At 42.9% G+C, this 17,115-nt stretch overlaps 1 protein-coding gene across 1 annotated transcript in view; it reads left to right on the top strand.

Annotated features, from left to right (window-relative positions):
• The first annotated feature begins 35 nt into the window (after nucleotides 1-35).
• Nucleotides 36-17,115, top strand: part of LOC118367715 (Golgi-associated kinase 1A-like) — a 29,364-nt gene continuing 12,284 nt past the window's right edge. Inside the window, exon 1 of the mRNA XM_035751326.2 lies at nucleotides 36-498. Within this exon, the coding sequence (XP_035607219.2) occupies nucleotides 496-498 (3 nt within the window). The 5' untranslated portion in view covers nucleotides 36-495. The remainder of the gene's footprint in view (nucleotides 499-17,115) is intronic.

Below are 17,115 nucleotides of genomic sequence, written 5' to 3'. Positions count from 1 at the left end.
CAGTCCCAGAAAGAGGACTTTTACAGTGAAATAACCTTCTCCGAAACGCACGGGTCCCTCGGTAGTGAGGGCTGCTTGTGATATATGCCTATGCTCCACTAAAGCAAAACTGTGGGTTGGGATTTCTTCTGGAGAAGCAGGCTACCACGAAAGTTTGAAGCCACTGAAACGTACCGTAGCCTACTTAAGTATTGTAATTTGCGAGATTTATTGTTACCTTTATTAATGCCAAAGTACCCTACAATAATGACAACTGCAATGTAGCCTATAGAAGGAGATTAAACATAGCTCAATTCAAATTATCAAGTGATAGTCTATTGAAAAAGCACTGTGGAGAAACCGGAGACTTTACGCATGCTGCATCTTCAGAGACCCTTGCTGTCTAGTCTTCAATGAAGTTTGTTTAACCATATCTACATGGCGTCACCGGACGTGTTTGCACTATAATAAACGCTGTAAACTTTTCTTGTGGAATGCACCCGAGTGGGAAAAACGATGGTAAGTGTGGTTCATGTTTCCTATAAATCATCATTCTATTTTTGCTGCCCGATAGCACAATTTCAAACTTTGTTTTAGTCTGTGCATCCACGTGAAGGTGTTGCATTTGCATAGTCTTGCTGCACTTTTGTTGATTCTGTTCCTGATAAAGCTGCAGAATAGGCAACTTCCAAACCGTTTGGCTAAAAAAGCTAAACCAATTTTATCTGTAGACTAAACTATATCGCCAAAATAATGTGTGCCCTTATTCCATGTGATACGGAATTGTAATCCTATTTAGCCTGAAGGAAAATAAGCAAGAAAGTGGTCAGTTTGGAGCATTTGTTATCGCTCATATTTTGACACATCAGCACCAAGAGCTGACTTCCATAACCCATTCTGTCTGTTGTGCACTGACTCCTGATCAGAGAAACTTGTGAATTGTCATTACTTATGGTAAGAGTATCAGTAGCATGAGTGAAGAGACTAGAAGTAATAAAGGTTTATATTCCGATTGTCTTGCATATTAAGAAATAATGATAATTTATTATATTAATCTGATAGAAAATTATATGTTCATGCCTTACAAATATTAAAGTTGATAGTAAAAGCCTCTTACAGAAAGTTTTAAAAGGTTTTAGTCAAAACACTCTTTCAACTAGGTGATCAGGGATCAAGTCTCCCAGTTCCACCAGCCAGCCCCTGCAGTCTCACAGTTTCTTAATTGATTCCATACATGTAGACAGGAGACCCTGGTTTGAACAGCTCCATGGAATCCAATAATAACTCCAACTTCTCATCTATTGGACCTTAAATGAAGCTTAAGGAGTATTGTGTCATGAATTTTACAACTATTTTTACATTTTGAGGAGCACTACTACCCCTGGTAAAAAAAAAAAGTGTTTGGCACCTTAGACTGTGTTGGAATAGTGATCAGCTCCTTCTGCATGCAATGTTTCTGTGCTCAGACATAAACTCAAAGCTCAAGTGAGGTAGAGAGAGGCATCTTTTCTCTTCAAACACAAGCATGCACTGACTACACCCTCAACCTCAAGTCTGCCTCAAGTCATTCAAGGGGCACCATTGGAATTCACTGCTATACTCAGACCCCCCCCCAAAAAAACTCCAGCCCCACAGGATATTGGTTAGACACAATGCACTGTGAGTGCCGTCCATCCATGGTTGTATTCTCAGCTGGGATGTCAGTTCCTGGGTATGCTTTGAAAGTGAAAGCAGTGCCATAACTTTGTGCGCTTAAAGGGAGGGCCAACCGCTGTCAAATACCATATTCCAGGCAGTATCGGGTCTCGGAGCAGAGCAGTCCACATAAGCCATGGTTCCTGTCTCAGACAGGATGGAATGCTTGTTGCCTCAATGCATTATGAATGACCCATGTAATATTGGCTTCCAAGTAAATCTGTTAGGAGGACAGGACTCCACACCACTGCAGTTCAGGGGGACAAAACAACGGCCTCTCAATTTAGAAAACACTTAACATTATGTTGCCCTTATGCCATAAACTAAAGATAACATTAAGTACTTAAACTAATTAAATTGTAATGAAAAGACAGGAGTCAAATACAGTTTCATATTAGTCCTAAACAGGTTCTACAGTACCCGTGGATCTCTTTATATGGACTAGTAGGACTCCGTGAATTAGGCAAAAATTACCATCCAAACACTGACGTCTGAACTTTTATAACTCACACACTTTCCGTCTAGGTTTGAGTGTATGTGTGTGTGTGTGTGTGTGTGTGTGTGTGTGTGTGTGTGCGGTCAGTGAAACCTATACAGTATACACTTTCATAGGTTTCAGTGTGCACTGTGCAGGAATTCTGCCTGGTGAGCTGACCTTTTCTCTGGGAAGGAACATGTCATAACAGCTCTGAGATCTGGCTACAAGATCCTGTTTTATGAGGCCTGATGGGTTTGGAGCCACTTTACATCTTCCAGTCCCAGAGAGCATTAGGGGAAAGATGGCTCCTGGTAAAAGGTTGATGGTAAGTTTAGACCGGGGATGTGGCTGCAGGACTGTGTGGTACCGAGGTGTCCAGAGTGTGTATGTTGATGAAAAAATAGGTCCAACTGGGGACCAGGAAAAACTCTGATGTGTTGTAGGTGGTTTATAATCTCAGTAATCCTCATAGAAAATACATTTGCAGGAGGGGAGAGGATGGGAGGGGAGGAGAGGTCTGGCAGGAGGTTTCTGTCACCAAATAGTGGTGATTTTGTTGGTAAATCAATAATTTGTCTTGTTTTTGTGTTACGATAAAGAAAGAATGTAATGTTGCTTATTCTGGGCCAATCTTGCACCAAAAATGTCATCCTTTTTCTGAGGTTCCTCTCTTGCCATGGCATGTCAGATTAAAAGCAGACCTTCTTAAATGTGCTCACACACTGCAGCCATATGGTTAGAACATTCTTGCTCATGTTTTTCATAGCTGTGACCAAGGCCTGAAGTTGAGAACACACAGTATATCCCATCATTCCTAATTAACTAACATACATGACTGGTGGAAGCATGACAATTAATTTCAATTATTTAGTCTATCAGGCTTTTTGGTGAAATGTTTAGATTATGATTTCAACTTTAAACAGTTGAAAAGGCAAACATGCTCTCAAGTCGGTACCAGTGTGTGTGTGTGTGTGTGTGTGTGTGTGTGTGTGTGTGTGCAGTGGTGGAAAAAGTAACAAACCAAACAAATAATTTCAACATTCAGACATCATTTACAAATGAAGCATGTGTGTTTAGTGAGTCTGCCAGATCAGAGGCAGTAGGGATGACCTGGGATGTTCAGGTGATAAGTGTGTGAATTGTACTATTTTCCTGTCCTGCTAAGCATTCAAAATGTAACGAGTACTTTTGGGTGTGAAGGAAAATGTATGGATTAAAAAGTACAATATTTTCTTAAGGAATGTAGTGAAGTAAAAGTAGTCAAAAATATGAATACTAAAGTAATGTACAGATATCCCAAAAAACTACTTAAGTAGTACTTTAAAGTATTTTTACTTAAGTACTTTACACCACTGTGTGTGTGACATTATTTATCACTGTGCAGGCAGGGTCTGGCACGGGGCCTATAAAGGGCACTGCAGAGAGCAGCGCCTCACTGACTACTATTAAGGCTCCTGCTTAACGTCTCTGTGTGTGTGTGTGTGTGAGTGTGTGCGTGTGTCGTAAATAGCAAATGTATTCAGCCGGCTAAATGCATCAACAGTGTGCCCCATGGGAAGTCAGTTGGCCGGCATTCATTTACATGCATAGAATACAATGTTATCAGCAGCTAGCCACACTGCCACAGGACAGTCAATTGACCTTAAGCAGTTTATACTGCAGGTGGGTGATATCAATTTGTAATTCAAAATCACACTAGGACCTGCTGCTCTCATACATCATTTGAATAACTGAAATATTTGACATTTAGTACAAATAAATGCACACTAGTGTCCTGTTCAAATTGCCATTGTTCTTTGGGTATATCTTGACAAGTAACTGACTGATGACCTCACCGTAGACTACACTGATCCTCTTGTCTTGTAGGCTTTGCCTTGTAGATTTTCCTCTGACACAGTGGCAGTATAGCCTTGGGCAATGTTTGGATCATGACTATCCTGGATCTCACACATCCATCCATACAGTACTGCACATACAGTTTGCCTGTCACACTTCAAGATGTTTTCCACCGTCATTCAGAAAACCTGCGATGGTTTGACTACTGTGATAACAGGATCTTGACAGTGATCCAGAGCTGTCCCCACCTGTCTCTCCAGGCAGGCCCTGATCTGCTCGCTGCTCGGGAGGTTGTGTGTGTGTGTGTGTGTGTGTGTGTGTGTGTGTGTGTGTGTGTGGAATATGTGTAGTGGTCTCTATTTGTCTCTTTTGTGTCTGATTGAATTTGATTGATATCAAGTAAACACAATCAAATGTATTTCTAAAGCACTTTTTACATCAGCTGTCACAAAGTGATATAATCAGCACTGGGCTGACTTCCTCCGTCTCACACTGTGTGTGAGTGAATCATTGACTGCAGCAGATCGGCTGTTGTCACACTCCTATACTGTGTGCTGACATCTCTGCCATAACAAAGAGACGTTGCTGATCATGCACACGTATACACACGCGTATACACACAGGCACATACATGTCAACACACACTTATACACACAGACACATACACGTATACACACAGGTATACACACAGACACATACACGTATACACACAGACACATACATGTATACACACAGACACATACACGTAAACACACAGGTATACACACAGACACATACACGTAAACACACACGTATACACACAGACACATACACGTAAACACACACGTATACACACAGACACATACACGTAAACACACAGGTATACACACAGACACATACACGTAAACACACAGGTATACACACACATACACGTATACACACAGACACATACACGTAAACACACACGTATACACACAGACACATACACGTAAACACACACGTATACACACAGACACATACACGTATACACACAGGTATACACACAGACACATACACGTATACACACACGTATACACACAGACACATACACGTAAACACACAGGTATACACACAGACACATACACGTATACACACAGACACATACACGTAAACACACAGACACATATAAACACACAGACACATACACGTAAACACACACACAGACACATACACACAGACACATACACGTAAACACACAGACACACACGTATACACACAGACACATACACGTAAACACACACGTATACACACAGACACATACACATACACGTAAACACACACATACACGTAAACACACACGTACACACAGACACATACACGTATACACACAGACACAGACACATATACACGACACATAAACACGTACACATATACACACAGACACATACACGTATAAACACAGGTATACACACAGACACATACACGTATACACACAGACACATACACGTAAACACACAGGTATACACACAGACACATACACGTAAACACACACGTATACACACAGACACATACACGTATACACACAGACACATACACATAAACACACAGGTACACATACACGTAAACATACACGTATACACACAGGTATACACACAGACACATACACGTAAACACACACGTATACACACAGAAACATACACGTAAACACACACGTATGCACACAGACACATACACGGTATACACACAGACACATACACGTATACACACAGACACATACACGTAAACACACACGTATACACACAGACACATACACGTAAACACACAGGTATACACACAGACACATACACGTAAACACACACGTATACACACAGACACATACACGTAAACACACACGTATACACACAGACACATAAACACACAGGTATACACACAGACACATACACGTAAACACACACGTATACACACAGACACATACACGTAAACACACACGTATACACACAGACACATACACGTAAACACACACGTATACACACAGACACATACACGTATACACACAGGTATACACACAGACACATACACGTAAACACACACGTATACACACAGACACATACACGTAAACACACACGTATACACACAGACACATACACGTAAACACACACGTATACACAAAGACACATACACACAGACACATACACGTAAACACACACGTATACACACAGACACATACACGTAAACACACACGTATACACACAGACACATACACGTATACACACACGTAGACACGTAAACACACACGTATACACACAGACACATACACGTATACACACAGACACATACACGACACATATAAACACACAGGTATACACACAGACACACACAGATACACACAGACACATACACGTAAACACACACGTATACACACAGACACATACACGTATACACACAGACACATACACGGTATACACACAGACACATACACGTATACACACACGTATACACACAGACACATACACACACGTAAACACACAGACACATACACGTAAACACACACATATACACACACACAGACACATACACGTATACACACAGACACAGACACATACACGTATACACACACGTATACACACAGACACACACACGTATACACACAGACACATACACGTAAACACACAGGTATACACACAGACACATACACGTAAACACACACGTATACACACAGACACATACACGTATACACACACGTATACACACAGACACATACACGTAAACACACACGTATACACACAGACACATACACGTAAACACACACATATACACACAGACACATACACGTAAACACACACATATACACACAGACACATACACGTATACACACAGGTATACACACAGACACATACACGTATACACACAGACACATACACGTATACACACAGACACATACACGTATACACACACCTATACACACAGACACATACACGTAAACACACAGGTATACACACAGACACATACACGTAAACACACAGGTATACACACAGACACATACACGTAAACACACACGTATACACACAGACACATACACGTATACACACAGGTATACACACAGACACATACACGTAAACACACACGTATACACACAGACACATACACGTAAACACACACGTATACACACAGACACATACACGTAAACACACACGTATACACACAGACACATACACGTAAACACACACGTATACACACAGACACATACACGTAAACACAGACACATACACGTAAACACACACGTATATACACACAGACACATATACACACAGACACATATACACACACGTATACACACAGACACATACACGTAAACACACACACGTATACACACAGACACATACACGTAAACACACACGTATACACACAGACACATACACGTAAACACACAGGTATACACACAGACACATACACGTAAACACACAGGTATACACACAGACACATACACGTAAACACACACGTATACACACAAACACATACACACACACGTATACACACAGACACACACACGTATACACACAGACACATACACCTAAACACACACGTATACACACAGACACATACACGTAAACACACACGTATACACACAGACACATACACGTAAACACACACGTATACACACAGACACACACGTATACACACAGACACATACACGTAAACACACACGTATACACACAGACACATACACGTATACACACACGTATACACACAGACACATACACGTAAAGACACACGTATACACACAGACACATACACGTAAACACACACGTATACACACAGACACATACACGTAAACACACACGTATACACACAGACACATACACGTATACACACACTTATACACACAGACACATACACGTAAACACACACGTATACACACAGACACATACACGTAAACACACAGGCACACAGACAAGTATACACACAGACACACACACGTATACACACAGGCACACACACACGCATACACACACAAACACACGTGTACAGAACAGGCTAAGCAGCAGACGGTTGCCCCTCTTCTCCTCTTCCCCTCTCCATCTCTCTTTCACTCTCTTACTCTATCTGTCCTCTCTTTCTCTCACACACCTGCAGACTTCCCTTTGTAGATTAACATCATCAAGTCATTACACTGAAGGTCTCTCTGTGTGCAGTGGAGAAGGACACCTGTATCAGCCTGGCTGTCACTCAGAGAGAGGCTCGGTTAAAGAGGACAATAAAAGCACTGTTGTTCTGTTTGGGCCCCTATCTCACCACTCTTTCTCCCAGGTCCCGGGGTATAAAGCAGAATATAGACCTATGACTAGCCCATTATGACAATGGCTCTCTGTGGTATAGTAAGAGTCCAGTGGAAAGGAGGATATTGTTGATGCTGACTGGAGAGGCGAATGATGAGCAGCAGTTTCCGTCATGGGACGAGCTGGTTTCTTTTCCCATGGGATGGGGTCGTTGCAGTGAAATATGCATCATCAGGTATTGTCAAGGTCACTTGGAACACAGCATTGCTATAAATCTAGAGAGAGCGAGAGAGAGTGTTTGAGTGTGCGTGCATGTAAGTGTGTGTGTGTGTGTACGTGTGTGTGTGTGTACGTGTGTACGTGTGTGTGTGTGTGTGTGTGTGTGTGCGCGTGTGTGTGTACGTGTGTACGTGTGTTTGTGTGTGTGTGTGTACGTGTGTACGTGTGTACGTGTGTGTGTGTGTTTGTGTGTGTGTGTGTGTGTGTGTGTGTACGTGTGTGTGTGTGTGTGTGTGTGTGTGTGTGTGTGTGTGTACGTGTACGTGTGTTTGTGTACGTGTGTTTGTGTGTGTGTGTGTGTGTGTGTGTACGTGTGTACGTGTGTGTGTACGTGTGTGTACGTGTGTGTGTGTGTGTGTGTGTGTACGTGTGTGTGTGTGTGTGTGTGTGTGTGTGTGTGTGTACGTGTGTACGTGTGTACGTGTGTGTGTGTGTGTGTGTGTACGTGTGTGTGTGTACGTGTGTACGTGTGTGTGTGTGTGTGTGTGTGTGTACGTGTGTGTGTGTGTACGTGTGTACGTGTGTGTGTGTGTGTACGTGTGTACGTGTGTGTGTACGTGTGTACGTGTGTGTGTGTGTTGCCAGTAAGACTATAATCCAGCCTGGGGCGTCATGTGCATTACTGCACCACATCCTCTTTCTCCCAATCTCCCTCATGAAACTGTGTTCAACCAACCACACAGTTTATTCCTTTCCTTTCAGTATAGCCATCTTGAGATAATGTTTTGCGCCGTAACACTTCCGGTCGGTGTGATCTCTCAGGCAGCAGAGATGTGGTGACTGATTCAATTAAGGTCTTCCCCTGTCTGACATCAGTGGAGAGATCTCATGCTGCCTTTTCCATGCCATCATGTCATATTACTGTCAGATGATGGACTTTGTTCTCCCTCATCAGTCAACACTACAGCATAATTTTTTGTTGTGATGTTCTGTATGGATTTACAAAGCAGTCAGTGGATTTATTGCATTCTTTGTTAGCCTTTTTGTTGTATGTGGTTTATTGAAAGGGAGGTTCTCGCTTATTTTTCTCTTTCAAAGTTGCCTCAGCACTGGGACTGAATGGTCATGTGAGACAGTAATTATTCCCTATCTTTGACTAGAACATCTATTTAATGCACACAATAATAACCGACATGAACATGGAAGCAATTCATTTCATGTTAGAATATACCCCCTAAACCTCCTGTGCCCATTGTCACGAACCGGCTCGAAGTTCGTAACAAAAGGGAAACAACGTGGAGACAAGGAATAACAAAATATATTTATTAAATAAAGTAAACTAAATATGATTAATAATGGTGTGTGTAATCAGTAGTGTAAGTGAGTGTTTGCTTGATGGCATAAATGTGATAATGCAGGGTGTTTAAAGGTGCCAAAGCAAACAAACAAAAGGCCACAAAGATAACCACAACAAAATCTATAAAGGTGTCTGCATGGAGAGAGTCTCCCCCATGAATGGGGAAGAGGTGTATTTATCCCGGGACACACCAGGGCCCAGGTGTGTCCCATGTTGCTGACGACCCTCCCGGCTCCACCCACCAGCATCCTAATAAGGAAAACGAGAGCAAAGAGAAAGAATACGGCAGACAGAGTGGGAGGGTTGTCACACCATACACACAGATAGACACACGTGCACTTAAGCGAATAGATATGTTTTCACACAATTTCACACATATAATTCATACATGCCCATTACCAAGTAGACGAGGCCCATTAACGGAATAATATTCTGTGTGTAGTCACAGTGTATCAGTTTTGCCATGGTAGAATGGCGAGAGAATGTACTCCTTTGTCCTGCCATGCAGGAGTTTCATTCTCAACAGGTGATTAACTACAACATATCAGCAGGAAAGAGAGAGCCTCCTCCACATCTAGTGTACGTGGTTATGCTAATAGAGCTGCAACCCAGTGCTTTTCCAGAATATGACTGTGACAGTCCCTAAAGCCTGACCACCAAACCAGTCTGTTCTCCTCCAACTGAACAAGACTACTTCGGGAGCTCTTTTCAGATGCTATTCTCTGTGTAATATTAATGCTATTCGTCTACAGTATTCACCCTCACCCTTTCTCTCTCTCCCCTTTTCTCTCTCTCCCCTCCCTACTTCCACCTTCCTCTCCTCTTTCTCCTCCTCCCCCTCTCCGCTAAACATAGAAAATAATGAGACTGATTTTCTCCTAATCTTCTTTGAATCCTGTAAAGCATTTGTTGCATGTCTCAGCATTCCTGCAAACCTGTCCTCGAGCGTTCCGTCTACTAAAGGAGAAGAGATGTAAAAAGAATGGACCAGAAGGTAAAGGCATCAGACACCTGGCCTGCTGAAACGAGTGGGAGGCTACAGCCTAATAGAATTCCAGCCTTGCGGTTGTCATAGCTGGAATTAGACTGAAGTGGAACACAGACAAATGCTGAACAACAATTGATAAAGATCACTGCATGAAAGGTCATTGACGGGGATGATTCCACTCAATAAAGTGAAGCTGTATTCTTCTAGTGTTCTAAAGTGTTAGATAGAGTTGAAGTCAGAAGTTTACATACACCTTAGCCAAATACATCTAAACACAGTTTTTCACAATTCCTGACATTTCATCTGAGTAAAAATTCCCTGTCTGAGGTCAGTTAGGATCACCACTTTATTTTAAGAATGTGAAATATCAGAATAATAGTAGAGAGAATGATTTATTTCAGCTTTTATTTATTTCGTCACATTACCAGTGGGTCAGAGGTTTACATACACTCAATTAGTATTTGGTAGCATTGCCTTTAAATGGTTTAACTTGGGTCAAACGTTATGGGTAGCCTTCCACAAGCTTCCCACAATAAGTTGGGTGAATTTTGACCCATTCTTCCTGACAGAGCTGGTGTAACCGAGTTAGGTTTGTAAGGCCTCCTTGCTCGCATGGACTTTTTCAGTTCTGCCCACACATTTTCTATAGGATTGAGGTCAGGGCTTTGAAATGGCCACTCCAATACCTTGACTTTGTTGTCCTTAAGTCATTTTGCCACAACTTTGGAAGTCTGCTTGGGGTCATTGTCCATTTGGAAGACCCATTTGCGACCAAGCTTTAACTTCCTGACTGATGTCTTGAGATGTTGCTTCAATACATCCACATAATTTCCCTCCCTCATGCTGCCATCTATTTTGTGAAGTGCACCGGTCCCTCCTGCAGCAAAGCACCCCCACAACATGATGCTGCCACCCCCATGCTTCACACGATTGGGATGTTATTCGGCTTGCAAGCCTCCCCCTTTTACCTCCAAACATAATGATGGTCATTATGGCCAAACAGTTCAATTTTTGTTTCATCAGACCAGAGGACATTTCTCCAAAAAGTACGATCTTTGTCCCCATGTGCAGTTGCAAACCGTAGTCTGTCTTTTTTATGGAGGTTTTGGAGCAGTGGCTTCTTCCTTGCTGAGCAGCCTTTCAGGTTAAGTCGATATAGGACCCATTTTACCGTGAATATAGATACTTTTGTAGCTGTTTCCTCCTGCATCTTCACACGGTCCTTTGCTGTTGTTCTGGGATTTATTCACCTTTCGCACCTTTCGCACCAAAGTACATTCACCTCTAGGGGAAAGAAAGCGTCTCCTTCCTGAGCAGTATGGTGGCTGCGTGGTCCCATGGTGTTTATACTTGCGTACTATTGTTTGTACATGTGAACGTGGTACCTTCATGCTTTTGGAAATTGCTCCCAAGGATGAACCAAACTTGTGGAGATCTACAATTTGTTTTCTGAGATCTTGGCTGATTTTCCCATGATATCAAGCAAAGAGGCACTGAGTTTGAAGGTATGCCTTGAAATACATCCACAGGTACACCTCCAAATGACTCAAATTAGGTCAATTAGCAGCTTCAGAAGCTTCTAAAGCCTTGACATCATTTTCTGGAATGTTCCAAGCTGTTTAAAGGCACAGTCATCTTAGTGTATGTAAACTTTTGACCCACTGGAATTGTGATACAGTGAATTGTAAGTGAAATAATCTGTCTGTAAACAATCGTTGGAAAATTTTGCTTGTGTCATGCACAAAGTAGATGTCCTAACCGACTTGCCAAAACTATATAAGAAATTTGTGGAGTGGTTGAAAAACAAGTTTTTATGACTCCAACCTAAGTGTATGTAAACTACCGACTTCAACTGTAGGTGCTAAGATGTGTTGTGTAGACATGTATCAGATCGTATAGCATGTGAGCTGAAAACCGTTCAACAGCAGCCATGCAATACAACAATGACTTTGTGTCAATTTCGTGCTATTTTGTTTTTGTGATGATTAAAATTCCTAGCAAATATGATACCAAGGCATTTGTCTTGTATTTTTGTGCTGTGGTTTGGTGTTGAGCTGTGTATCAAACCCCCTTGCTGTGCATGTCTGCTATAGAGAAGTGCTAAAGCCACTAAGAAACAACACGATGTCTTTATGTTGACACAGTCACACGGTCACACAGACACAGACATAAAAGGTGCTACATGCCTGACCACTAATTAGAGCTGGTTGGCCAAACCACTGGGAAAACAAACTGAGTCACTGGATTTAGAAAGGATTTGGAAAGGGTCAAGACAGGGTGCATCTGTGTCACTTCCACACAATTCCAGAACTTTGAAATGTGATTAATGTGTTTTTGGAGAACAGGTTCCATCAGTGAGTGTGAGTGAGTCTTCTGGCTTTGCCAGGTGGAGGCTGGTGCAGTGCGTTACTGGAGGCTGGTGTAATACGTTACTGGAGGCTGGTGCAGTACGTTACTGGAGGCTGGTGCAGTGCGTTACTGGAGGCTGGTGTAATACGTTACTGGAGGCTGGTGCAGTACGTTACTGGAGGCTGGTGCAGTGCGTTACTGGAGGCTGGTGTAATACGTTACTGGAGGCTGGTGCAGTACGTTACTGGAGGCTGGTGCAGTGCGTTACTGGAGGCTGGTGTAATACGTTACTGGAGGCTGGTGCAGTGCGTTACTGGAGGCTGGTGTAATACGTTACTGGAGGCTGGTGCAGTACGTTTCTGGAGACTGGTGCAGTACGTTACTGGAGGCTGGTGCAGTACGTTACTGGAGGCTGGTGCAGTGCGTTACTGGGGGCTGGTGTAATACGTTACTGGAGGCTGGTGCAGTGCGTTACTGGAGGCTGGTGTAATACGTTACTGGAGGCTGGTGCAGTACGTTACTGGAGACTGGTGCAGTACGTTACTGGAGGCTGGTGCAGTACGTTACTGGAGGCTGGTGCAGTACGTTACTGGAGGCTGGTGCAGTACGTTACTGGAGGCTGGTGCAGTGCGTTACTGGAGGCTGGTGCAGTGCGTTACTGGAGGCTGGTGCAGTGCGTTACTGGAGGCTGGTGCAGTGCGTTACTGGAGGCTGGTGCAGTGCGTTACTGGAGGCTGGTGCAGTGCGTTACTGGAGGCTGGTGCAGTGCGTTACTGGAGGCTGGTGCAGTGCGTTACTGGAGGCTGGTGCAGTGCGTTACTGGAGGCTGGTGCAGTGCGGTACTGGAGGCTGGTGCAGTGCGGTACTGGAGTGAGGGTGTTGGACCGTGGCATGGTGAAACTTCATCCACCCACCGCCAAAGAATATCTCTGCTGCTCAGGAGCTTATTACAATGTACATTACGGTATAGGTGCAGGACATATCTTATGCAAATTAATCACTAGATATACACCCTATGGGTACTTCTGTAGATATGAGAGGATTGGATAGGTGCAAGCAATATGGCGGGAATTTCACCTGGCCTATCAGAGGGCAAGATGGAGCTACCACCATATTCTGGTGGTATACTATATTCTACCCATCCAACTATCTCAGATCTACTATTCATATGCCTGGGGGTTAGCTGGGTAAGTCAGCTGGGTAAGTAGTAGATCTTATTCAGACAGGGATCTCCACGGACATCTAAAAGCCCATCAGGACCCTGACTCAGTCAGAACTACTGGCATGACATTCTTTTAGAAGAACATAATGAAATCCATTCACAGGTGGGTTCTGGGAAAGCTGTAAAACTGTCGTCAGCCACCGACTGGGAAAAGATCTCACGGGTTTGAAACATTCCTTAGGTTGAATTCCCTCAGAGAGAAAGAGAGGAGCGAGGACAGGACAGAGGCAGGCAGAGGGACAGCTGATGTAGGTTGTCTTTCTGAGAGATGACTGCTTTCACCTACTATTGGTTATGTAATTAGTAGAGTTGCATTGTGGGCCAATAAAGCTGATCCTTGATGGCAGTTTCTCACTAGTCACTGTTACTAAATATTCATGTACATGTAACACAGACAAAATAGAAAAGATTAGAAACAAAAAGATGGAAGAAGCTAAGTTATATTCATAATAATACTGTATGTATGTGAAGATCGAATGGAACCATAATATTTAGTCTTTAGTATTTTATTAGGATCCCCATTAGCTGTTTCTAATAGGGATCTTCCTGAGGCCCAAACAGAAATTAAACATGACATCATACAAATTTACATTATTGTATTACCATTTTACAATACTATATTACATTACTAAGAATAATGTGTGGGTGCGTGTGTATAGCATGTGTTAGTGTGTGTCTTCAGAGTCCACGTTGTGCAGTGAGGTGTTTTTTTCTGATTTTATTGCTTGGGTTAACTGAGGTGGGAGAGAGTTCCATGTAGTCATGGCTCATAGCCTCTATAGCTATACCATAGCCTCTATAGCTATACCATAGCCTCTATAGCTATACCATAGCCTCTATAGCTATACCATAGCCTCTATAGCTATACCATAGCCTCTACAGCTCTATACCATAGCCTCTACAGCTCTATACCATAGCCTCTATAGCTATTCCATAGCCTCTACAGCTATATACCATAGCCTCTACAGCTCTATACCATAGCCTCTATCGCTATACCATAGCCTCTACAGCTCTATACCATAGCCTCTACAGCTCTATACCATAGCCTCTACAGCTCTATACCATAGCCTCTATCACTCTGTACCATAGCCTCTATCACTCTGTACCATAGCCTCTACAGCTATATACCATAGCCTCTACAGCTATATACCATAGCCTCTATCGCTCTGTACCATAGCCTCTATAGCTCTATACCATAGTCTCTATCGCTCTATACCATAGCCTATATAGCTCTATCCCATAGCCTATATAGCTCTATACCATAGCCTATATAGCTCTATACCATAGCCTCTATAGCTCTATACCATAGCCTCTATAGCTCTATACCATAGCCTCTACCGCTCTGTACCATAGCCTCTATCGCTCTGTACCATAGCCTCTATCGCTCTGTACCATAGCCTCTACAGCTCTATACCATAGCCTCTACAGCTCTGTACCATAGCCCCTATAGCTCTATACCATAGCCTCTATAGCTCTATACCACAGCTTCTATAGCTCTATACCATAGCCTATATAGCTCTATACCATAGCCTATATCGCTCTGTACCATAGCCTCTACAGCTCTGTACCATAGCTCCTATAGCTCTATACCATAGCCTCTATAGCTCTATACCACAGCTTCTATAGCTCTATACCATAGCCTATATAGCTCTATACCATAGCCTATATAGCTCTATGCCATAGCCTCTATAGCTCTATGCCATAGCCTCTATAGCTCTATACCATAGCCTATATAGCTATACCATAGTTTCTATAGCTCTATACCATAGCCTATATAGCTCTATCCCATAGCCTATATAGCTCTATGCCATAGCCTCTATAGCTCTATACCATAGCCTTTATAGCTCTATACCATAGCCTCTATAGATATATATCATAGCATATATAGCTCTATCCCATAGCCTCTATAGCTCTATACCATAGCCTCTATAGCTCTATACCATAGCCTCTATAGCTCTATACCATAGCCTCTATAGCTCTATCCCATAGCCTCTATAGCTCTACACCATAGCCTCTACAGCTCTATACCATAGCCTCTATAGCTCTATACCATAACCTATATAGCTCTATGCCATAGCCTCTATAGCTCTATACCACAGCCTATATAGCTGTATACCATAGCCTCTATAGCTCTATACCATAGCCTATATAGCTCTATCCCATAGCCTCTATAGCTCTATCCCATAGCCTCTATAGCTCTATACCATAGTTTCTATAGCTCTATACCATAGTTTCTATAGCTCTATACCATAGCCTCTATAGCTCTATACCATAGCCTCTATAGCTCTATACCATAGCCTCTATAGCCTCTATAGCTTTTACATTTACATTTAAGTCATTTAGCAGAGCGACTTACAAATTGGTGCATTCACCTTATGACATCCAGTGGAACAGTCACTTTACAATAGTGCATCTAAATCTTAAAGGGGGGTGAGAAGGATTACTTATCCTATCCTAGGTATTCCTTAAAGAGGTGGGGTTTCAGGTGTCTCCGGAAGGTGGTGATTGACTCCGCTGTCCTGGCGTCGTGAGGGAGTTTGTTCCACCATTGGTTTGCCAGAGCAGCGAACAGTTTTGACTGGGCTGAGCGGGAACTGTACTTCCTCAGTGGTAGGGGGGCGAGCAGGCCAGAGGTGGATGAACGCAGTGCCCTTGTTTGGGTGTAGGGCCTGATCAGAGCCTGGAGGTACTGAGGTGCCATTCCCCTCACAGCTCCGTAGGCAAGCACCAAGCTCTATACCATAGCCTCTATAGCTC

Source organism: Oncorhynchus keta, chromosome 34, assembly GCF_023373465.1.
Source record: "Oncorhynchus keta strain PuntledgeMale-10-30-2019 chromosome 34, Oket_V2, whole genome shotgun sequence".
Taxonomy (NCBI): domain Eukaryota; kingdom Metazoa; phylum Chordata; class Actinopteri; order Salmoniformes; family Salmonidae; genus Oncorhynchus; species Oncorhynchus keta.
The sequence above is the reverse complement of the archived record's forward strand: the minus strand, read 5'-3'. Positions and strand labels throughout refer to the sequence as shown.